The following is a 24,686-nucleotide window of genomic DNA, read 5'->3' as shown; positions in this document are numbered from 1 at the left end:
CCGAATCCCCAAGGGCAAGGGGAGCGCGTGGCGGACCAAAGAGGGCCAGTGAGCGGTCGTGCGCCCACCAATAGGTGCGGGGCTCGGAGACGCCCAGCCTGCGCGGTCCCTCCCTCCTCCCTCCGCCCCCGCCGCCGCCGCCTCCCCCTCCTCCCGCTCCTGACTCTGCTCCTCCACCGCGCGTCTGGCACTCTGAAAGCCGCAGCGGCAGCGGCGGGTGCAGCCTGCGGAGAGCCAGGCAGGGGACACTGATCGGCAGGAGAGGACGCAAGAGCGCACGCGGCAATCACCCATCTTCAATCCCCGCAGCAGCTGCTGACCCGCCACCATGGCCCGCGGAAAAGCCAAGGAGGAGGGCAGCTGGAAGAAATTCATCTGGAACTCCGAAAAGAAGGAGTTTTTGGGCAGGACCGGTGGCAGTTGGTGTAAGTATGGGTTTCGCAGCTCTCGCCCCCAGCGCCTTGCCTTTCGGCTCATCCCTCGGGCAGGCTCTGCGGACCGCACCGCGCGCTCCGCGCTGGCAAGGGCGGAGGGTCGGGTGGTGAGCACTGCTACGATCGCGCGGGCCTGGGCTTGCTGTCCTGTATGGAATTCAGAATCCCTGGATAGGCGCGGGCAAGCAGAGGGTTACGTATATTGTAGCGGTCTTGGGAACTTGCAGTTTATATGACATCGCTTGAGCCCTTCGGTCCTGGGCATGGTCGGGCTGTGGGAGACTAGATATGTCTCTTCTTGTAGTCAGGTCCTAAAAAATAAGATTTGAGGCTCTGAAAGAACAGCCTGAGGGTAATCGGACCGAATGCAGGCGAGGTTGTGTGTTAAAGCACCTTTTTTTTCTAGTCTAAATATGTACCTCCAAAGGCCGGCGGCGGGCGGGGGTGGGGGTGGGGGTGCGGGGAGCGGTAGTGATGGCAGAATCCATACACACTGCAGTATTTCGTAGCGATGCCCAGAGTTTCCTCCAGTGAACTGCCGTGGAGTCATCACAGCCCAGGAATGACCCAGGAAGCTCCATGTCAGGACTCCGTTTCTGAGCCTTGGCCCCAAAACATGGCAAAATCGGGTTGTTGTCAGTGTCTACAGAGCCAGATGCAGAACCGGGTACGATGAAGGGTTAGTGTGAAATAAATGGCACAAAGGCAGAGGCAGGTCATCTGATACGATTTGGGGCAGCCTGTTGCTTGGCTAAATAGACCCCCTCCCCATTGAAAATTATATTGCTTACTTGTCTTCCACCTCTCTACACAGGAAGGGTGACTTTTTTTAAAAGGTCATTTTGAAGGGCAGTTGTAGGCAAATCTGTAAGAGTCGTGACTGCGGAAGAGAGAGAGAGAGGGAGGGAACTCCCCCCTCCTGCATCACTGCCCCCCCTTCTCTAATATCATCATCACCATCATCATCATCTGCACCACTAGCACCACCACTGCAGCCACTAAGGGAGCCCTGGGTAGGTGCTGATGTGGTGTTCCTGATTGGGAGGATCTGTGAGCATGGGCAGGAGAATGAGTCAGGGAAATATTGCTTGGCTGACATTTTGAAATGGAAGAAGCTAGAATATATGATTTTCTGTAGAGGAAAAAAAAATGCACCCTGTAGTGTGTCTCTTGATTAAAAAGTGAAGGGTTAATAATGCATCACACTTCAAGGTTAGTCAAGGTGAAACCTCATCCCATACCTATGTTGGGAAGAATAGATATCCCTGAGCCATGTTAAATGTAGGTCTTTAAAGTGATGGCTTTTAGCTTGTATTTTATTTTATTTTGGGAAATCTCCATCCTTCAGTGGGCTTACTGCCATAGTTCTCATGCATTAAGTATAGCTCTCTGTGTTTCTTAATGTGGAAGGGAAAGCCTGAAGAACACTGGGTGTGTATAGGGTGAACAGCTCCTGGCCTGGGCCATCTCCTAGCAACTCCTGGTAACTCGAGTGAGGCCTGAGGGGTGCACTGCGGGACGAGCCTTCTCCCAGATTCACTAGGGGTTCCTACCATAGTGATCTGACTCCGGCCTTGTCATGGGCCAAGGACTGCATTGACTCCAGGCATGTTGTAAAATTTGCCCTCTAGTGTTTTTCCCTCTCATAAAATATATTTCTTTCCTCATTCCGATTCCACAATAATATTTGTTTTAGAGGGTAGGAATGGAAGGACTTGTTCTGTAAGCTGACATTTAATAATGCAGCACCTCCACATAAGAGAGAGTCATTTGTGTCTTGATAGCTCATACAGCAAGGTGTCAATACTCTAATGAATGCAGACACCAGGACTGGTGCTCTAGTCTCATCTTTCCATTTTACAAGGTGGAGGTGAGGTGTTGAGCTAAAAATTCAGGTTTTATCTTGCACTAATATGTCTACTCCTTTCTGGCAATGTAAGAAATGACAGAGCCTCTCCTAGGCAGAGAAAGTGACAGCAACCACTTGTCTCCTATGGAGAGAATGCCACCTTTCCAGCACTGGGCCCAACATGGATGCCCTTGGGACGAGGGCAGGTTGTCCTTGGTTCAGTTCTGTTTGTAGGTAGATTTTCACCAAGATGGACGCAGGAGCCTCGCCTGTAAGCTGCTGGAGAAAGTGCAGCATGCAAATCACCTGGTGCTATCCACCCTTTTATTAAGTTAGTACAGGTGTTGGTAGGTTTTAATGTTTACCACTGGGCCCAGATGCCCTTTTCCCTTCAGCCTGTGACCTTTTGAAGGGTACTAGGTTTTTTGGGTTTTTTTTTCCCTGACTGGAAAACCTCTGTTACTTGTATTTAAAAAAACAAACAAACAAAACAAAACAGAAAGAAAAAGAAAAGAAAAGTTGTCTAAAAGGAAAAAATTATTTCTAAAGCTTACTCTCTGAGCCGCCCTGGCTAGGTGGTACAATGAGTCCAGCTTTTCTCTTTGAGCCTGTGTGTCGGTGAGCCCACTGAATAGGCTCCACCACACCTGCATCGTCCACTCTGACCAAGTGACCTCACAGCAGGGGCGACATCTCAGAGCAAAAGAGAAAAATCCTCTCCTTCTCTTAGGGCAGTTAAGATAGGCTGTATTTCCTTCTGTTCAATCAGTGACTTGTTTATCTATAATTATATTTGTATTTTAAACTGTAGCGTCAATGATATCTTCTCATTTTGTTAGAATTTAGTATCTGGGGTCCAAGGAATGAATATAAAACTACTTCCATGCTTAGGCTAAGAGCATCCAGACAAGGTGTGGGGCAAGAAAAAAAGAGAATACAGTTCTCTTTCTGACTATGTTATACGAACTCTTGCACCTCTTAGGAGCATTCCCTGGAAAATTTTTCCAGATCTCCTGACGTCACAGCCTTGCCATTTGCCTACTGCTGCCTGGATACAGAATGCAGCACTTAACCCTTGTCCTTCGGGGAGGCACTGATTGAGTTGGGCAGCTGTGGTTCTGGATTATACAGTCTTTTCATTTTTCCTTATCTTTGTGTGTGTCTTTGCCCTTTTCCTTTTTTTTTTTTTTTCAAATAGAAGGGAAAAAGGATTATGATTAGGCATTTTAGTGTGGTTTGATGTATGTTTTACTTGTCTAGAGTATGATTTCCCCAAACTACTTATTTGCTGATAGAAAAGTTGAGCTTTTAAATATTCGGAGAGGGCAACCTGGCTGATTTCAGCCACAGTGCACCCAGTCTCACCCTGCCTCCCTCCTAGCGTGTCCATACATGTACACACACACACACACACACACACACACACACACACACACTTCTTTCCAATAATACTTTTGTTTTCCTGCTTTTCCCTCAAGGATCCTGGCCTTTAATGCAGGAGATCTGAATGTTTTAAGAAATAACCTAAGGCTCCTTTGTGCAGTCATGTTTCAGACTCGATAACCCTCCGGTTCTCTGTTCCCTCTGCTGCATTCACATTGAGCTGTTTGGCTGGCACAGGGCTGCCGAGCGATGCCTAGTACAGCCTGTTACTATGCGGCTAATCAGGGAGATAATCCTTGTAAACCAGTAACTGATAGCCTCATTCCAGTCTATTGGCTTCGCAGTTGTTTTTTTGTTTTTGTTTTTTTTTTGGGGGGGGTTGTTTTTTGTTTGTTTGGTTGGTTTTTTTTTTATTTTTTTGGTTTTTGCAGCTATTTTCAGTCTCCATTCTCTTATCCTATGAACTATAGGGAAAAGAAAATGCAGCTTCTCAAGTCAGTCCCTGGTCTGAGTTCAGTCAGAAAAAGAAAGAAAAATTTGCTTGTCATTTTTTACTATAGCAGTTCCTCTTTCTCCCTCCACCCGTGTTTGGTTCCCCTGATAGGAAAGACAGTGTGCTAGGTCAGGAGAGTTTCACTGGGTTTCTCAGCATTCATTGCCCTGTCTCAGCATAAAAACTTACAGGCCTTTGAGCTTTTGGGGAAGCAGCAGAGCCTGGACTGAAGTCCTGAAATGTCAAGGGATAAGCAAGCGAAGAAAACAGAGGTCTCTAAGGAAGTATACTGTCATATTTGAAATGCATTGCATAAGCACGCAAACATAGCCCTAGATTTTGTTGATCATCTTCATGACGTTTTTCCCCCAAATATATGGAATAAAATTATTTCCTATAAAGAATCTTAGTTCTAGCTGAATTTTTGCCCTGCCCTTAACCGCTCCACAACACAGACACACACTCACACACAATAATGGAGGGCTGCCCGTTCCCCTCTTTTTACCCCACAGTCTGAAAGTGAGGTTCTTTCTCTTGATCACTGTTGGAAAAGGAAGCTCCAAAGACACAGATTGGAGGGGAAGCCAGGAAGGAAATTCATTCATCTCTGAGAAGTTAGCCTTTTGTATTCTGAATATATGACTACATCATAGCCTTTTCGTTTCTGTCTGTTCTCCTTGCAGTTAAGATCCTTCTATTCTACGTTATATTTTATGGCTGCCTGGCTGGCATCTTCATTGGAACCATCCAAGTGATGCTGCTCACCATCAGTGAATTTAAGCCCACATATCAGGACCGAGTGGCCCCACCAGGTAACATGAACATGAATAAATTCAATTCTTCTGGAGGTAAAAGGAGTGTCACTTTTTCAATTGAGAAAACATCCTTCTGAAAATTATCTGTTGTGTGGTATTAAAACCAACCTGGGAAGGAAGAATAGAACTGTCTGTTGCAGCCAGCTCTCCTACCCGCATTGCAGGCAAAGCTCCTGGGGCTTGCAGACATCTTACTTTCAGAGCTCTGCAGGGAGGTGAGAAGAGCCCTGGTCCTCCACCCAGCCTGCCCCTCACCAGCTCTGACCTCCCCCTCGTCCCTAACGCCCATAGGATTTCTTAGTAGGAGCATTACGGGGCCGTTCCAAGTCTCACACACAGTTTTCACTTTCTTGAGGGGGCTGTGACTCAGATAAATCCTTTAAAAATCCACTTTGGCTCCTGTTTTTAAAGGCTAACTTATTTTTAGGGATGATGAGAAGCTCTGAAACAGCTACCTATTCCCAGAGACAGGAGCTGTGACTTCAGGGGTCCATTTTCCCACCTGCCGTTGACTGGCAACTTGACCTTGAACAAAGGTGCTCTCCATTTCCGATGTTCAATTTTTATGCTTGATGGTTTAATCGTCTTACTTACTGGATCTCTGGACCCACTTTGCAGGGTAATTGTCTCCTTGAGCTCTGAAAACTTGGAGCAAGAAAGAGGATATCAGAGAAATGCGAACTGCCCTGTGGCGATGTGGGTGCTGTCACTGAGTGGTCGACCAGCCCTGTATGCATGCATGCCCATGCCAGTCACTCAGCCCCAGGAAGGCCCTGCCATTACTCCTGAGGCTGACAGAAGGACAAGACAGCAGAGCCACCTCAACATGATTGTTCTATTTGTGATGGTACTGTCTGGCTCTTCTCAAAGTTATTGTCGGGAGGACCTGGAGAGAGGAAATGTTGCATAACTTCCGGTTTCTCACATTGTCTATGACCTTGAGACTGCCACTGCGGGTGGCAATGACGTGTTCCCTCTCCACTTTCCCTGGGCAACAGTTTAGTAACAGCTGTATTGAGGTGACAATCTTGAGGCTGTCTTCATGGTACTGAGCAGCCTTGACCAAATGCAGCTGCCAGTCACAGGCTTCTTGGGTCCACCTCATTGTATGAGAAAGACTCTCTGAAGAAAATCTTCGGAATATGCTGGTAGAAAACACTGGTTTTTAGTCCCAAGTCAAATAGTCCTCCATTGTAAGAAAAACCTTAAATATTTCCAGATAAATTTAGATCTAGGGGATTTTGGAAGTGAAAAAAAAAAAGAGAACATGTAAGTATAAATGACTTATACTTGTCAGTAAAATGACTTAAACCTGCTTAATAATCCAGTTTCCAGCAGCTATTTCCTCAAAGAAGTGAGTCTGTGGAAAGGTTGAAGCAAGAATTTTTGTGTACACAGAGAAACGTGGAATTTTTTTTTTTTTCTTCCTATAACCATTCCCCTTCTCCCCCAATCCCCCTGTGTAGAAAGATCTTTTCTTTCTTGTGTACTCCTTTTTTTGGTGGGGGGGGGGTGTCTTTTTAGGGCCACGCCCATGGCATATGGAATTTCTCAGGCTGGGGTAGAATTGGAGCTGCAGCTGCTTGCCTCCTCCACAGCCACAGCAATGCAGGATCCACGCTGCATCTGCGACCTACACCACAGCTCACAGCAACGCCAGATCCTTAACCCACTGAGCAAGGCCAGGGATTGAACCTGTGTCCTCATGGATGCTAGTCAGATTTGTTTCTGTTGAGCCACGATGGGAATTCTGAAATGTAGGATCTTAACATGTTGGACAGTAAAGCATGGCTTTTGCGACAGTAAAGCATGATGTGTCTTTTCACGTTCACTTCTGCTGGAATTTTTGTGGTAGCATTAGAAGTCATAATTTAAATTTGTATAGATCTCTTTTTTTTCCCATTTGAAAGCTATTTTTCAATTACGATGCCATTTTCTAGTAATTCTTAGACTCGAAGTCTTATACTTAAAGTCAGTAATTCTTATACACCAAAGTCTAGCATTTTATTTAATTTCCTAGATTAAAAAAAAATGTCATTGAGTGTATAATCTCTGGGGGTCAGTCTTTAATAGAATTAAAGATTTTCTTCATGTTCTTTGCAGAAAGGAAAATTCCACTTTCAAAAAGAAATAGTTGAAGAGCCAGACCTTTTAAGTGAGGGCTTCTAAATGACCTTGCCTGGAAAAAACTGCTGGCTGAGGTGCTCAATCCTTCCAACACCCCCTCTCCCTGCTTCCCTCCCTCCCCTTCCTCCCAGCCCCTTCCTAAAAGACACATTCTGGGTACCTATATTTAGTGTCCTCACAGCAGTTGGACTGACCTGACAAACAGTCACTTCTCCAAAGGAATGCTGGTGGCTCATCTTGGAAATATGCATTCCTGTCCCATTCCTGTCCTTGGGTCTGAGTCACAGGAAGAGTGCCTTCACGGTCCCCTGTCTTCCCTGTCCTGTCCCTTGGGTTCTTTGTCATTTCTCTGTCACTCCTTTTCCTCATCCCCTCACCCGTCACCTTGCCAGGAGAGTCTAGGCCAAGCTCCCTTTCACCCTTGCCTTTCCAAGGGACATGACATTCATTTGAAAATGTTAGCAGCTTTTGAGCTGGGAGGCCAGGCTGGCAGAGCACTTACTGCCAAGAGGAACAGCCTGTGGCCTCTCCCTGAGTGTTCTGAGGGACCCTAATGGGCCCTCCTCCTGCCAGCTTCAGGGCAGATCTTAAGAATTTGTGTTTCAGGGGAGTTCCCACTGTGGCTCAGTGGCTACGAACCCAACTAGTATCCCTGAGGATGCAGGTTCAATCCCTGGCCTCGCTCAGTGGGTTAAGGATCCAGCATTGCCCTGAGCTGTGGTGTAGGTCACAGATGTGGCTGCATTGCTGTGGCTGTGGTACATGCCAGCAGCTATAGCTCCAATTTGACCCCTAGTCTGGGCACTTCCATATACCACAGGTGCAGTTCTGAAAAGCAAAAAAAAAAAAAAAGGATTTGTCTTTTGGGTAGGCAGTAACTAGTCCTTCAGGCCATAAACCAAAAGAATTCAGGGAAGGATACCCTGCCAATTTTTTGGCCTCAGCTTATATCTCTAAGCCTCTGTTGTCATGACAGTTAAAGAGGGAGCATTGTATATTTATTTAAGTCAAAAGAACCTAGCGAGTGTGAAAGAGCTGGTCCATCATTTAAACATATAAAGACTTATTAATGCTATGATTAACTGAACTTGAGTCATGAATACAAATCTGGCCAGATTGGGTTTTGATGGCCCTTTTCACACTGGAATACCTGGTACTCAAACCTCTTCTAAATAACACACGTGAATGTGGCCAAATTAAGCAGTGGCAATTGTGTAATACCTTTGGATCTGTATGTCTCTAATATTGGATGGGGTCCTGGGCTAAACACAAGTCTCAGAGAAAGGACTAAGTCATCAAATGGAAGTAAAATATAAGAAAAAATGAATAACATAGTTTCTTGCCCTGAGCAGTGGTCTATTAGTCGTGTTGTTAGGGGACATTGGGACAGATCTGCCTACTCAGCCTGAAAAGCAAGGTCTACTGAGATATTATGTTGTAACATACTAAGCTGATATTTTTGTGGGTCAAAAAATGGTTGCTTATTGGCAATCTCACATTGCCTAACCTAAATATGAAAGCAGTCACTAAAGTCCTGAGCCATGACATGTAGGTTCCTAGTTTTCTCATCTATAAAATGGGAATAGTACCCTGTGAGGATTAAAAGAGATGACAAATGTAGGTAGAGTGAATAATACTTGATAGTGGCAAACCTAGTGACATTAGGTAAAGGGTAGCTTTTAACAGCCACCTCTTTTCTTTTTTTTTTTTTTTTTTTTTTTAATGGCTGCACCTGCAGCACATGAACGTTCTTGGGCCAGGGACTGAATCTGAACTGCAGCTGAAACCTATGCCATGGCAACGCCAGATCCTTTAACCCACTGCACAGGGCTGGGATTGAACCCCCACCTCCAGAGTGACCCGAGCCAAGGCAATCAGATTCTTAACCCATTGCACCACAGTGGCAAGTCCAGCCACCTGTATTTTGATAGCCCTACAATGCAAGCAGTAGTTTCTTTTTGGACACTGAATTCCAGTGTCCAAAAAGCTTTGGATATTATACCAGGGATGCTTTTTACACTTAGATTTTCATGAAGGTAACAGAATCTTAGTTTTCCATGACAAGTGTTTGGGAGAAGTTGGTTAGGAAAACATTGAAGAAAAATGTTAAGTACATCTAAGTAACACTGTGTAGGCTCTGTAATCTCTCTCTTTAAAATACATTTGTTGGGGAGTTCCTGTTGTGGTTCAGTGGCTAACGAATCCAACGAGGAACCATGAGGTTGCAGGTTTGATCCCTGGCCTTGCTCAATGGGTTAAGGATCCGACCTTGCCCTGAGCTGTGGTGTAGTTTGCAGATGCGGCTCTGATCTCGCATTTCTGTGGCTCTGGTGTAGGCCAGTGGCTACAGCTCCAATTAGACCCCTAGTCTGAGAACAGCCCTAGAATATGCCACAGGAGTGGCCCTAGAAAAGGCAAAAAGACAAAAAATATATGTAAAAAATTAAAAAAATAAATACATTGGTTGGGCTAGTCCCTGCCAAACTTTCCTCCCTAGGGGACCCTCTTAAGAAATTCCTCACGGGGGGTCAGCGTCATCTCTTCTCACCCTGCTAATGGTGTTGAATTTGGAGAGAGACACCACCCTCAGCCACGCTGGGGAGGGCAGGAGGCACGTGCACACAACCACACACACGCTCAGCAGGCGCGTCCCTGGTTTGATCTTGTGCTCTCTGCCTGTCCAGTGGTGTCATGAAAAAGTCTTCCCGTCCATCCCCTCTGCTCCATCCCACCTTGCCCCACCTCTGCGCTCACGGAGCCACTGTGGAATGAAATGAAGGTCACTCTGTATCAATCAGGGGGTCCATGGAGGGAGATTCCCAGCTGCCCTGCCTCCTGGTAAGCAGGTGTGAATGTGTACTCCTGCTCTTCCTCTTAAGGCTGTGGGCAGGTTTTTTTTTTTCCTCTTTTGTTTGCTTTGTTTTGCTTTGAAGTAGAGATGGATCAGTACAGGAAGAATTCATTTTAAAGGGGTCATATGTTTGGTGAGATGGTAACCACCACCGAGGCAGGAGAATAGGGTATGTGAAGACCAGCCAATCATGCTGCCACCACCAGCAGTCTCCATTTCATCTTGATCGGGCAAAGGAAACATCTCAAATCCATTTTGATCCAAGGCATTGCAGTTATACTCTCAGTGTGATTAAATTCTTGAGAAGTCACTACATCAATCTCAGAATTGCTTATATTTTTTAAAACTACACCACACCTATATTACTCTCTTTCCCTTAAATTTCAAAGGGGGAGGTAGATATATTTGGCTTCTCTGTGCTCCGGAGGAATTATTACTGCAAAGTGCCAACAAGGTGCTTTTCTGCTATTTTGTTGATTCCATCGATCTGTGAACTGACATGATAAATATGTGATGCCCTCCAGGCCTGCCTGGTACTGGTGTCCCCTTTCCTTCTTACCCCCCTCCCTCAAGTGGGTTCAGCCACATCCATGGCTGTGGATGAGCTGGCATTGGTGGCATTAGGCTTTCCAGAGGCTACTGCCCAGACTTGTGGTTTGGTAAAGCGTTGAGGGCAGCGAACTCAAGTCCCCTTCCTCAGTGAGCCTCGCCTTTGGCTTCCACAGCTCACCCACCCAGGGTGCTTTCTCTTCATGTCTAAAGACAAGGGTCCAACTAAGAAGTCAGCTCAGGTGCAGAGGAAGCCTACTGATACCTTTAAAAGGTTTTTAGAGCCACAGAAAACTGTCTCACTTCATACGCTCGAAGTGAGCAGAGCAGAGATCTTTGATAAGTAGGACTGGGTAGCAGATTTCATGCAGAGATGGTGGGGGATAGAGATGAACCTGGGAAGCTCCATGTAGGGCTTTGCCGCTGTGCTCACAGGACAGAAGGGCTCATGGAAGATGGTGGTGGAAAGAGCACCAGCCTCACGGCCTCCGTTTCTACTTCCATGTCTGTGGTGAAATATCGTGACTGACTTGTTGATGTGTGTGTTTGTTCAGGGCTCTCATTCGAGTAATCTCAGGACCTTGGGGCCCGGGAGGGACACAGATAAGACAGGAGAGAAGTCAGGGAGAAGAAGGGGAACAGGGAGGTATCACCTCATGGCTTCCAGCCAGAAAAGTTGTATTTTCCCACATACATGCAAGAATAGACATCATCAGGGAGTTCCAGTCGTGGCTCAGTGGTAACAAACCTGACTAGTATCCATGAGGACAAAGGTTCGATCTCTGGCTTTGCTTAGTGGGTTAAGGATCTGGCAAAGCCATGAGCTGCGGTGTGGGTTGCAGGTATGGCTAGGATCCCAAGTTGCTGTGGCTGTGCCGTAGGCTAGTGGCTATAGCTCCTATTCAGCCTCTAGCCTGGGAACTTCCATATGCCATACATGTGGCCCTAAAAAGACAAAAAAGAAAAAAAAATAGACATCATCACATAACCTGGATAATAATGGTGTCTTATTTTAGGATATAGGTCAGTTAGCAGATTTTGTATCCAAGGTCAAATATACCATGTATACTTGTTCTTCAGTTTGGCCTTGAATAAAAAAGCATAATTAATGTAAAATAGTATGATTTGGCTATTGACATTTTCCCATTATAAAAGCGGTTTTTTATTGGGTACAAGCACAATCATGACCTATACAAATTATCAAAGCTACATCCCTATGAAATTCTATGCATTTCTAAGATAATGCCCCTGAACTAAATAACTTCCTGCTCACCTGAAGATATACAGCTACAGGAAAAAATCTGATGATAAAGGGTAATTCCGTGAATGGAGAAGGGCCTTCCACCAGTGCGCATGACCATTAGCTTAGGTGAAAAGATTTCCATACACCAAGGGCTGTTGGACAACCAGATAGCTGTCCGGAAAGTTCAGAAACTCATCTTTCTAAGACTTTGCAAAAGAAACAGCTTCTTGAAGGTGGGGAAGGGTGTTTACCCTCCCAGAGGCGGGGAGTTTGACTTCAGCTGATCTCAGGTCACAGTCAAAAGCTGAACCCGAGGTGGAGCTTAGGCTACTGGTTTCCAGAAAGCATAGTAGCACTTTTTTTCCTGTGCCCTCCCTGTGTTTTGTTAGGTAAATTGATATTAATCCTGCAAGAGATAAAATAAAAATTAAAAACAATAAGAAAACCCCTAAGTATTTTAGTGGTACTTGAAGGGGAAAATTTGTGTGTTCGTGTGTATGTGTCTGTGTGTGTGTGTGTGTGTGTCCGTAGATATGTGTGAGTATGTGTATGAAATCACACACTACCAGTTTTTCTTTAAATTGGAAACTACTTTTCTATTTGGAGTGTACGGGAGACATAGGATGTGCATATGTTTGTATTTATATACGTGTGTGTGTGTGCGCGTGCACACATAGCTACCTTTACAAGCTTTTTTTTTTTTTTGCCTCTAGGAGGTTTCTATGGAAAATAATTCCTATTTTGAATGTTTGGTCTAGTGATTTATTAGATGTAGTAAATGACAGGTATAAGCAGCTGTGCTTTGGGATTTCCTTTGCATAACTGTTAGAAGGTTAAAATGGATGCATTCTAGTTTAAACACTTCAGACTCAAAAGTGGATGGAGAAATTATAACCTTGCTATGTTATAAACCTAGTTAAAAGCAGAAATACTTCTTTCTTAATGAAAAGCCTTTTTTCTTTCTTTTCCCTTTCTCTTTTACTTGCCCCTGCTTCCTCCTGCTCTGAACACCTGCTACAGCCAAAGATTGAGTGTTTTCCTTTTTGTTTCTCAAGAGATGGAGAGCTGAGGAGAGGCCAGTGTGGCTCAAAAGCAAATGTAAAACCAAAGTTATTTTTTCTTTTAAATTTTTAAAAATTTTAATTTCAAAGTTTATGTAAAGTTGACATTCATTAAAAACCAAGCACTAAAGTTTCACTTACCCAAATTCTTACTCCTTTTAAGTGGCTTTATTAAATAATAATGTAATTTAAAGCAAATGGTCAGGTCAGGGCAATAGCTGCACAGAACTCAGCCTGGTTAATGTCAGTTCAAGTTCAGAAGATTGGTGAAGCAAAAGGTTAAATCTGTTTCCTGGAATATAATTTGAAACTACCAGGCAGTGATTGGCTGTTCTGCTATCTTTGGCCTCGGGGAGTTGCCACTGCAAAGGAAACTCATCCTTTTCCAAAGCTGAAACTAACAAATGTAAGGAGTGAGCAGTGGGGAGAGGGATAGCTGAAAGTATCTGATCTACTGTGAAAACCACTGATGAGAACCCCAGTCTTTTAAGATGGGATTAGTGTTGTCCTTGGACATGGTCATAGTTGAGGAATTTGCCTGTGGACTCAAGATAATAAAAGTTACCAAGTTCAATCCCATTCCTTTCTATCCCTTCTTTCCATTAGTCTGATAATGTAAAGTCCATGAATTAAAGGATTTAGACATCAGGTCAAGGGTCCTTCATCTGTCTCTTGTATCTAATTGCTTTAGAGAACTTATTAGGATTTTCCTAATGGTTTGGAAATCTCATCAGAAAACTTAATTAAGATTATCCAGAACAGAACAGGCTAGGGGATTGATCTCTGACAGCATCCAGGAAGAGAAATTCTCAGGTCAGCAGGCTCTGGATATAGAAAAGAGAAGAGGCAGAGATGGTAGTTGATAGAGTGAGGGACTTTCCATAAATGTGAGGAAAGGGAACTGGAGCGGGTGCCTAGGAGGTGATGGCCACACTTGACTGTGGGTGGCCTCCTGGGTATTTGTGTATGTATGTGTGTGCTCCCTAAGTGAGGGTTTAGCGAGAGAAGCTGATTGCATGACCTCAGTCCAAACGGTTCATGTTCTTCTGGAAGCAACATTTCGATCAGAGGTCAAGTATCTTAAAAGGATAATCACTAAGGCTTGCATTAGTTACACCTACAATCCTTCAGAGACTCCAGAGGCAACTTTAGCTACAGAAGAGAGAGAGACATGGCTGAGCTCCTTGGGGTTGATCTGTCATTCATTCTTGGGCTCCCTTGACCAAGGTTGTATATCACCGAAAATGGAGAGGATAGAGTACAGACTTTGGCACAAGGTCTCATCCAGCTGGGCACGTCACAGGATTGTAAGACCCCATGTTTAACTGTCCATTTTGCCTCTTGCATTCCCCCCTTTTTTTTTTTGCTTTTTAGGACCACACCTGCAGCATATGAAGGTTCTCGGGCTAGGGGTCTAATCGGAGCTATAGCTGCTGGCCTGTGCCCTAGCAACGCCAGATCCAAGCCACGTTTGCAACCTATACTGCAGCTCATGGCAGTGCTGGATCCTTAACCCAATGAGCAAGGCCACAGATCGAACCCACAACCTCATGGTTCCTAGTCAGATTCATTTCTGCTGTGCCATGATGGGAACTCCCACCTCTTGCATTCTTGTTTTCATCAGTTTCTGATGCTTCTCTTTGCAGAACACAGTCGGGATTCTTTAAGTCTGTTTGATGCCCATTTCTATCACATGGTGACGTACAGGCTTGAGGGCTTAGAGCATATACCATACTTATTGAAGGATTTGGGCTTTTAGGTGGAAATTGGTGGACATAAGACTAGTTGTGTATAACTCTTTTCTGGGCCAGTGGTGCCATTATGCATGTCATAATAACATCTATGTTAATTGTCAGATCTTAGATGACTAAATGCAGAAGTGCTTAGAAGACTCGCAGGTCCAAGTCTCTGGGTAAGCATGGATTTAGTTTTGACCATGGTCTTTAAGCTTCTAAAGAATTCACTTACTAGCAGTACCCTTTGGGTAGTAAAGAGCCCAGAGCACTAGAGTGAAAGGAGAGAATGCTTTGGGGTCTCTCACATGTCACTGGATCTCTTTTAATAGTGGAGACCCTGCACTTGGCATTGGAGGGAACGAAAAGCACTCTGCAGAATCCCACCTCCTCTTTTTGCTCTTCTTTTTTTTCTCTGGGAGAATCTGAGAAGAACATCACTCGTCCTCACACACATATCCAGGAGATGGAACCTTGAGCAGCCTCTAGAACAGAGAAGCAGAAGCAGCCAGAAAGTGAGAGGCAGGCTGCTGGGGAGGAGCGCTGAAGCTGGGACGAGGGACACTGACCTGTGCGACCTTCACCTTGTCATTTAGGCCCTACCATGTTTACTTTCAGCATGACCTTTTAGGGTCACTTTCCTCTTTTTAACCTGTTGGGTGAGAGGCTCCAGATCTCACACCAGGCTTGCTGACGTTTTGTTAGCATTTTGTTTTTTTGCTGTGTCACCTGCTAGGCAGATGGGCCACAGCTGGCATGATTGTGATTTAGGATGCTGGTGTCCCTGCAATCAGCCAGTTCTTCCCTCCTTCCTTCCTGAAGATTAAGCAAGACTAATCAGTGCCTCCAGCACACAGAATACCTGAAAAAGGTTCCAGGCACACCTCTAGCCTGACTGATTCAAATGCATTTGCCCCTGCGTTCTCTGGCTGTCTCTGCTCTGCCTGCCTCTCCCAGAGGCCCCTTGCCTGTGAATGTCCCTCAAGGCCCCATTCTCTCCTGACTCCAGGATTATCCTGGGAGAACGTCCCACCCCCCTCAGTTCTTTTGAACCTCTGGCTCTGGGCCTACCTCTGCATTTCCCTGGGGTCTGGGTCTAGGCAAGTCACCTTGACTTAAGTATCTTGTTTACAGTTCAAACCAGCAATGGGCCTCCCTCCCAGACTTTCTGTATTTCATTGTGGCAGCCCTATTTACCATTCTAGCTCAGGCAGGAAATCCCAAAGGAAGCTTCTACTCACCCCTGTTTATTTTACTTTATTTATGTTTGCATGTATCTGTCATCTTCATTATGTGGCTTCCTTGTACCATAAATGCTCATGATGCCAATTTTCTAACTTAATGTAGAAAAGCATTATTTAGGGTATATTTAAATGGCTTAAGTCATAGAATTTTCTGTGGATTGTGAGCATCTTTAAAATTTTTTTTTTTTTTTTAATGGCCTGGGGCATGTGGAAGTTCCCAGGCCAGGGTTGAATCTGAGTCACAGCATTGTGGCAATGCTGGATCCTTTAACCCACTACTCCAGCCCGGGAATTGAACCCAAACCTCTGCAGCAACCTGAGCTGCTGTAATTGGATACATAACCCACTGTGCCACAGCAGGAACTGCTTAAAAATTTTTAAATTATAATAAACTTTTTTTATTTTTAACTGAAGATTTTTTTTTTCTGCTTCTTCCCCTTTGACTCACTTCCATCACTGTTGACAGCTTTTTCTCTTGAATTCCTTAGGTTCTACATCATCCTTTCTGAGGTGATTCTTTTTTTTTTTTTTTTTTTTTCCTTTTAGGGCCACCACCATGGCAGTGGAAGTTCACAGACTAAGGGTCGATGGGACCTGCAGATGCTGGCCTGCGCCACAGCCATGAAATGTGGGATCTGAGCCACGTCTTCGGTTTCCACCATAGCTCACAGCAACACCAGATCCTTAAAGTACTGAGCAAGGTCAGGGATTGAACCTGAATCCTCATGGATACTAGTCAGGTTTGTAACCTGCTGAGCCACAGAGGGAACTCCCTGAGATGATTCCTAATGTCACTCGTAGTTTGTCTCAGGCACCCACTCAGCCTAGCTCCAGACCCTCCCATTCCTGGTCTTCATCGCCATCCTTTCCGTTTTTCTTGTGAACAGTAAGCATGGAAGAACTTGCCCATTCAGCCCTGAGCTGGGCTTCTCTCATTATACCTGCTTTAGAAGCTCAAGGCCATCCTTAATGATGAGAAAAAAAAAAAAAAAAAAATGGCCATTTAGCACAGCCCCTCCTGAAACCTGTTTTCAAGCCTCACTAATGGTGCTGCTAAATGCCTACCACACCCTAATCATCCCTTCCACTTTAACTCGGACACTATTTTTATACTTGCATCAGGATTGCCACACTCAGGTTCTGGTTCTCTTAAGCAGTGGTTCTCAAACCAAGAGTGCTTAAGGATCTCTTGTATTTGTTAAGCAGAGATTCTCAAGTCCCACCCTTGGAGGTTGTGACTTAGCAGATCCCAGATGGAGCTTGGGAGGCTGCTTGTTTAACAAGTCCCTAGGTGGGAGTGATGTGGGTACCCTGAAGAGCTGTGATGATGAGGCACCTTTTGTCCCCAATACAAAGAGGGCAGGTCTGGGAGTGGGGATTCAAATAGGGTTGCCAGATTTGCAAATAAAAATACAGGATGCCAGTAACTTTTTAATGTAAGTTTGCCCCAAATATTATATGAGACGTACTTATATAAAAAATTATTCATGGTTTATCTGAAATTCAAATTTAACCCTGCATCTTGTATTTTATGTGGCAGTCCTAGAATAGGATGCCGTCGTGATGGAATCTCCACCCACCGTCTTGGATGGTGCTGTGAAGTGTTGTTCAGATATCTGTTAGGCAGTCCTGCAAATGGCAGAATTTTTTGGAAATTAAAGAATCTAAAAAGTCAGTTAAAGAGCAGAAATCCCAGGTACTCATACTTTGGTTTTTTGCTGAGAATAACCACCTAGGTTTTGAATGGAAAGCAGGAGTGGTGACTACACATAAATTCCATGGTCCTCCAGTTTAGGCTAAAAGATCCAGAGAAATGTCTCTATTGAGTAGGCTTGAGTTGTAAAGTTTGTATAGTCATAAATCAGTTGATTAAAAGGATTATGGAAGAAGACCTTCAGTCTTATGTGCAGTTAGGGAAGGGAAGGCCACCTGCTCCAGATGCTGGCTAACAATGCATTGTTTTTTAACTTGGGCACACAGGAAGAAAGATAACAGGCTTTGAAGTACATCATGCTTGGGTTGGAATTCTGGTTCCACCACTTCCTTTGTGACCTTGGGCCAGCTACTTAACCTTTCCATGCAGCAAGTGTTTTCATTCATAAAATAGAGATATGCCTATCATGAAGTGTTGCTGGGAAAATTAAATGATGTATGATAATAAGGCATAGTCATTGGTACTTAACGTACTTAACCTAAATGCCAGAGAAGGGATTTCACAAGAGAGATAAGAATTTGACCTATTCTTTTTTTTATATTTTTTTATTACTCAAATGAATTTATGACATCTGTAGTTGTATAATGATCATAATCTGATTTCACAGGATTTCCATCCCACAGCCCAAGCACATCCCCCCACCCCCCAAACTGTCTCCTTATTCTTTTCAGTGAAATGGAATTACCAAATACATTTTATGTGTGGAAAGTCTGCTTTTGAATTGTCTTGGTTGACTGCCTTCTCACTAATGATTTTCCCTGTGTTTTTCTCACTTTCTCCCTGGTCTAGGATTAACACAGATTCCTCAGAGCCAAAAGACTGAAATTTCTTTTCGTCCTAATGATCCCCAAAGCTATGAATCCTATGTGGTAAGCATAGTGAGGTTCCTGGAGAAGTACAAAGATTTGGCGCAGAAGGATGATATGATTTTTGAAGATTGTGGCAGTAAGTAGACATATTTTAGATGTTTGTGGTTGGTTTATTCTTATTTCCTGTTTCTATTTGGTATTTAATGATTGAAAGATATGCCTGAAATAAGTAAAAGATGGAACTCTGGCCATATTGAGAGGGCCTTTTTTTAAAAAAAAAAAACAAAAAAAAACAGGAAGACTTTTTGGGTTGGGCTTGTATACAGTGAAACAAACAGTATAGCCTCAAGTATTACTGTTATTTGCATTTGAAAGGGGTCTTACTTTTGAACATTCCCAGATATCTCTGGTTCTACTCCTCAAAGACCATAGTTAGATCCACCGGTTTTGAGAAGTACAGTTGCTTATATTGTATTGTCCAGATTTCTGAACCATCCCTCCCCCAACCACTAGTCCCTACAGAAGAGTTCACAGGGACTTCTCTTACTGAAATGACCCTTTGGCCTGATTAGTTGTAACCACACTGATATCGATGAAGGAGTGTTTATGGTCAGGGTATATTTTAGAGACCCTGGCTGGGGTAGATAATGAAATATCTGAGCATTTGGATGAGGGAAGTGACTGATGAGTGTAGAGAGTAGTTCTTAGTTTCATTAAGCCATTGACATGAATGCACATCCTCCCGCTTGCCACCTGGAGTATGAATTTCCCAGCCTGTTGGCATCCCTACCAAAACAAGATTCCACAAGTTACCAAGTGATTATCAGTTTTTCTGAATCAGTTCAAATACAATTGTTAAATGGCAGATTTTTGTGTAATGGGGGGTAAATTGCCCTTTTAAGTCATTTTGAAAGAAAGATTTTCACTAAATTTTTCTCATTAGAATTTAAATGAGATTTTCATCTTATTTTATAGAAATTAAAATATATATATACATACATAGATATAAAATTTATGGTATTTCCATCAATCTGCAGGATGCTTTGTTTTAACCTTGAATTTGATTTGCATTTATCCTTTCCTTGGCTCTGAAATAAAGAATGCAACAATAAAATTTCTCCATTGAACAAAGGCTTATAAGAACTCCGTGTTAAAAGAAAAAAAACTCAAAAAAAAATTGTTTTAACCATGAATTGTGGTTGAAAAGGAAAAAAATAATTCTTTCTTATTCCCTTTTTACTGTTTAACCTGTCAGTTAGGGGCATAGCTCCACAAAATCCTGACCAAGAAGCTTCCAGTTCTGAAAATTGGCAATCTTTTTAGTGTGTGTTCTAATTATAACGTTCCTGTTATTGAGCTAAGCTGACGTTGACCTGTGTAAATGATGCTACTCATGAAGAGCGATCCAATTTCCTTTCGGTCTTCTAAACAGCGGAGTCATCCATTATTTAAAGGAAGAGAAATACTGGCAGAGACCAAACATCATGTGCTGCTTGTCAAGCACTATGAAGCTTTGGTGTGGGGTCAGGTACTAGCTATTGCTTTTGGTAAAATACCTTTTAAGGTCAGTGAAGAGATGAGTGATGGCTGCTGGAAATCCTTTCTAATTCAGATGATACATTAAGTACAGAGTAGCCCTGTCTTAGAATAGGTCATGGTGACAAGGAACAGAGTCCTGTCTTTCTCAGGGAATTGTTGGTACAAGGGAAAATGGTGTTTGCCTTTTCAGATGTGCCCAGCGAACTCAAAGAACGAGGAGAATATAACAACGAACGAGGAGAGCGAAAAGTGTGCAGGTTCAGGCTCGAATGGTTGGGAAACTGCTCTGGATTAAATGATGAAACCTATGGCTACAAAGATGGCAAACCCTGTGTCATTATAAAGCTCAACCGAGTTCTGGGCTTCAAACCTAAGGCAAGTAATATTTTAAATCATAGAATTTAGATGAGTCAGTCACTCTCGAAGTCCTTAATTGGTATGGAAAGAGAATAACAAGACTTCTAAAGGATACTCAGTGACATCTTTGAAGCTCAGTCAGTAGAGTAACACTGAAAACCTCTGTAGTCACCTTGAAATTCTTAGGTCATTAATCTCATTTTCTCAAGTTAGAGAAATTCTGTGAGGCAAAGCCAAATTCTGATGGAAGTCCTGCGGCCCTGTTATAGATTTCCATAATGTAATACTATAACATAACCTCCTTAAAAGTAAAATTAGAGAAAGGTGTCTTTAAAACCCACCTGCGTGTTGAGTCATACTCAGATTTTGGTATTCTTGGAACCATGGTATTTTTTTTTTTTTTTAATGATCTGATAATCTGAAAGAACAGTGTTTTTTTTTTTGTTTTGTTTTGCTTTTTTCCTTAATGAAGATTTCATTGCAAAATTAGAAGTTGAGTACTGTCTAGGTTGAACTTTGATAATTATGCTGTTGGCTTTTGCCATGATTGCAACTTATAATGGATAAATATTACTGGAAATGACCAAAGATGGCAAATGGCCTTTGCTCACCATTTGCTAAGATGATAGCAATTCTTTCAAGTTAGAAGGAAAAATATATGGGTGTTATCTCTGCTTTTCTAAAGCTGCTCATTTCATTCTTTCTCCCAGATCATGAATAATATCCTTTTCTCTTAAGCAAATTTTCTTCCAGAAGGTTTCCCCAGTTGTTCATGTGAGCATTGCCATTAAGAGGGTAGATTTTGGTTTTTTTTTTTTTTTTTTTTTGGCTTTTTAGGGCTGCACCCATAGCCTGTGGAAGTTCCCAGGCTAGAGGTCAAATTGGAGCCTTTGCTGCCAGCCTATGCCACAGCCACAGCAACATGGGATCAAGCTGTGTCTGCAACCTACACCACAGCCCACAGCAATGCTGGATCCTTAACCCATGGATTGAGGCCAGGAATCAAACCTGCATCCTCATGGATGCTAGTCGCATTTATTTCCGCTGCACCACAACGGGAACTCCTGACTTTGGTTCTGATAGGAATTGACTGCAGTATACAGAGATACATGAACAAACTTGCTTCATTTTTTGGAGACTGGCTCTTTTGTTCATTAATTTTCTATCATATGCTATTAATTTGTTTCCACAATGCTTGTTACCCATGAATAATATTTTCAAAAGAAAATGAATGTAGAGATGAAAAGTCTTATTGATGCAACTGAATGATGTATCAAAGCTCCTTTACTGCCACCAGAGGCAAAATGGATCAGTGGGTGGATGGATGGTTGCCTGGCTGGCTTGACGGATCTCCAAAAATAAATGTATCTTGTGACAGAATTTTAATCCTCTTTCCACTTAAGACTAGGATATAATGGAAGAAAAATGCTGATTACCATTTTATGACACTTATAATTGATATTCATATTGCTAGGAAACTCTTCACTGAGAAAAACCAGCTAAGTAGCAATGAAAGGAACTGGTGCCATGTGTCCAAAGAAAGGACTAATCATGATCTTTGCTCTCTGAATCCCTCACTTTTGATAATTCCTCTTCATAGACACTGAATGATATTTGTCCCCTACAGAGGCAATCCTCCTAGTCTATTGTAATTCACATCTCTTTCTGGATCTATAAAGATATTCTGTTAAAGGGTTGAATTCAGCTACTCTTTCTTTTCATCCTTTTTCTTTTCTTTTTTTTTTTTTTTTTTTTCCCCCTTTGGACTCCCCTTGGTTATCCATTGCCACTTTCTGATTCCACACCCCATCCCAAATCCCCAATTCTTTTGTTGGTCTTCCAGGGGTAGATAGATGTTCATTATACTTCTTCTGAGGTAGATGTGAGCTGGGGGTGTAGGAAGGCAGGCTCTTGAATATTTCGCTTTAGTGGTCATTTTCCAAGTGTGCTATGGATCCCTTCGATGGGTTCACCGCTTCACAAGACCTCTTTATTTAGGGCAATGCCACCTTGACTATTTAACAAACTGGACTTTCTAACAAAGCTGGCACTTAAATGACAGTGCCTTCGCTAAAGATTAAAAAAAAAAAAAAAAAAGTGTGTGGGGGAGAGAAGTTTACTTGAAGGCACCACACTTGAGGGAAAAGGATGGCATTATTTATTCATGACTCAGGAGGAAAGACCAAGTTTTATAAAAACAAATGTCAACCAAATTTTCCATCTAATTATAATCTTAGCAAATGAGGGAGTATTTCTGAGTTGGCTCTTATTTTTTCAGTGTCTTTGAATAAAGCCTATAATGGGTTACCATTAGAAGTTCCATTTAGTACTCGGCTACATCAAGCTTATTTGTAGTGGTCACACAACTTAGGCATTTATTTTTATTCAAGAAAATCACAGCATGACCTTTCCTAGATTGGTTAAGGGAGTCATTATTTGCTGTCCTCAAGTGTTTTGTTTTTATTTCATTTGGCCAAAGTGTAATTGTTTGGGCTACAAGCAAGCTGTATATTTCAGAAATTTAAAAATTATTTACAAACTTAATGACCAATGTGCGTTTTATTTGTAGCCTCCCAAGAATGAGTCCTTGGAGTCTTACCCAGTGATGAAGTATAATCCATATGTCCTGCCCGTTCATTGCACTGGCAAGGTAAGGAGCCCTTCAGAGTTACTGAGGGTAGTGGGAGGGTGGGGCAGGGAAGAGGGGACAATGAACGAGATTGTTTTTTAAGTTAGAGGTAAAGCTTTAACCTGGGAAATAAGAAACACTGCCCCTAGGAATTAGTCTCAGTCAAGTGAGTTGCAGCTATACTGGGTAAATCTTAACAGAAAGCTGTAAGAAAAATAAAACTGTATGGGAATTTCCTGGTGGCTCAGTGGGTTAAGGGTCTGGCAGTGTCACTGCTGCAGCTTGGGTTGTATTGAAAATTGGATCCCTGGTCTGGGAACTTGCGCATGCCATGAGTGTAGCCAAAAAATTTAAACATTTTAAAAAATAATGAAACTATGTCAGTTTTTCCCCTGGAACAAGAAACTGAACTACTCCACACAAGTGCTTCTGTGGCCCACATGCTGTGTTTAAGATTTGAGGCCAACTTTTTTTTTTGGCAATTTTATATTAAAAATTAACTTTCTTGGAGTTCCCACTATGGCACAGGGCTTCTGTGGCCCACATGCTGTGTTTAAGATTTGAGGCCAACATTTTTTTTTTGGCAGTTTTATATTAAAAATTAACTTTCTTGGAGATCCCACTATGGCACATGTTCTGTGGTGGCAGGGACATGGGTTTGATCCCTGGCCCAGTGCAGTAGGTTAAGGTACAGTTGGTACAGCTGTGACATAGGTAACAACTCTGGCTTGGATCTGACCTGGCAACTCCATATGCCATGGTGTGGCCAAAAAAAGAAAAAAAAAAATGTTTTTGGATTTTCTTTTAAATATATTAAAATATTAGGGTAGCTGTCAGCACATATTGTCTTTAAATCTGAAAACAGGTGCCTGATGGATTATTTAGAGAGAAGCAGAATGAAGAAAGGGAATCCCCAAACAGTCCAATTTTATGTTGGCACCAAAAAAACAAATGGATACCAAAAAATTAAAGGCAGAGAGTTAAACTCTTAATGTCATTGAAAATATCTCCCCCTGAGCCAACCCTGAAGAGTTTCTGACTTTCAGTGTTGGCCCTACTTCTAGGAGGTTGTACTTGAAAAAAGGTTTAGTTGGTCTTTGCTGCAGTTCCCCATGGGTACAGTGAGAATAGCCTCCTTTTACGACCATTTCTCAAGGCTGCTAAGGATCAGGCCGAGTATGTGTCAGTTCCTCCCATGTCGGAGCCCATGTCCTCTAGTGGTTAATGTCCACTTCCTTCTGAGAAGGATTGAGCTAGGCGTGTCAGAGGGTGGCTGGTTTCCTCCAGCGGTAGTTTGCAGATGGCTTTGTGAGCCTAGAGGGTCTTACTTTGTAGGCGAGTACACATAGTGATCCAGGATGTGAGCCATTAAAATCTCATTTCCTCTCTGGTTTTTAGCGTGACGAAGATAAGGAGAAAGTTGGAACCATGGAGTATTTTGGCCTGGGCGGCTACCCCGGTTTTCCTCTACAGTATTACCCTTACTACGGCAAGCTCCTGCAGCCCAAGTACCTGCAGCCCCTGATGGCTGTGCAGTTCACCAACCTCACCATGGACACTGAAATCCGCATAGAGTGTAAGGCGTATGGTGAGAACATTGGGTACAGTGAGAAAGACCGTTTTCAGGGACGCTTTGATGTAAAAATTGAAGTTAAGAGCTGATCACAAGCTCTTTCCCACTAGCCATTTAAAGAGTTTAAAAAGATTCAGAAACAAAAAACCTACTAGTCTTGAACAAACTGTCATACGTATGGGACCTACACTTAATCTATATGCTTTACACTAGCTTTCTGCATTTAATAGGTTAGAATGTAAATTTAAAGTGTAGCAATAGCAACAAAATATTTATTCTACTG

The 24,686-nt window shown here is 43.0% G+C and overlaps 1 protein-coding gene across 1 annotated transcript; it reads left to right on the top strand.

Moving 5' to 3' along the window:
• Positions 1-199: 199 nt before the first annotated feature.
• Positions 200-24,686, top strand: ATP1B1 (ATPase Na+/K+ transporting subunit beta 1). The gene is given in 6 exon segments (NM_001001542.1): positions 200-425; positions 4,843-4,971; positions 18,286-18,441; positions 20,035-20,219; positions 22,771-22,851; positions 24,229-24,686. Coding segments are annotated over 6 exon segments (912 nt in total). The 5' UTR covers positions 200-328; the 3' UTR covers positions 24,493-24,686.

Source organism: Sus scrofa, chromosome 4 (assembly GCF_054392235.1).
Source record: "Sus scrofa isolate SSC_HxYL_T2T_F1_AM1 chromosome 4, Sscrofa_HxYL_maternal_Yorkshire_Landrace_v2.0, whole genome shotgun sequence".
Lineage (NCBI taxonomy): Eukaryota > Metazoa > Chordata > Mammalia > Artiodactyla > Suidae > Sus > Sus scrofa.
The sequence above is the reverse complement of the archived record's forward strand: the minus strand, read 5'-3'. Positions and strand labels throughout refer to the sequence as shown.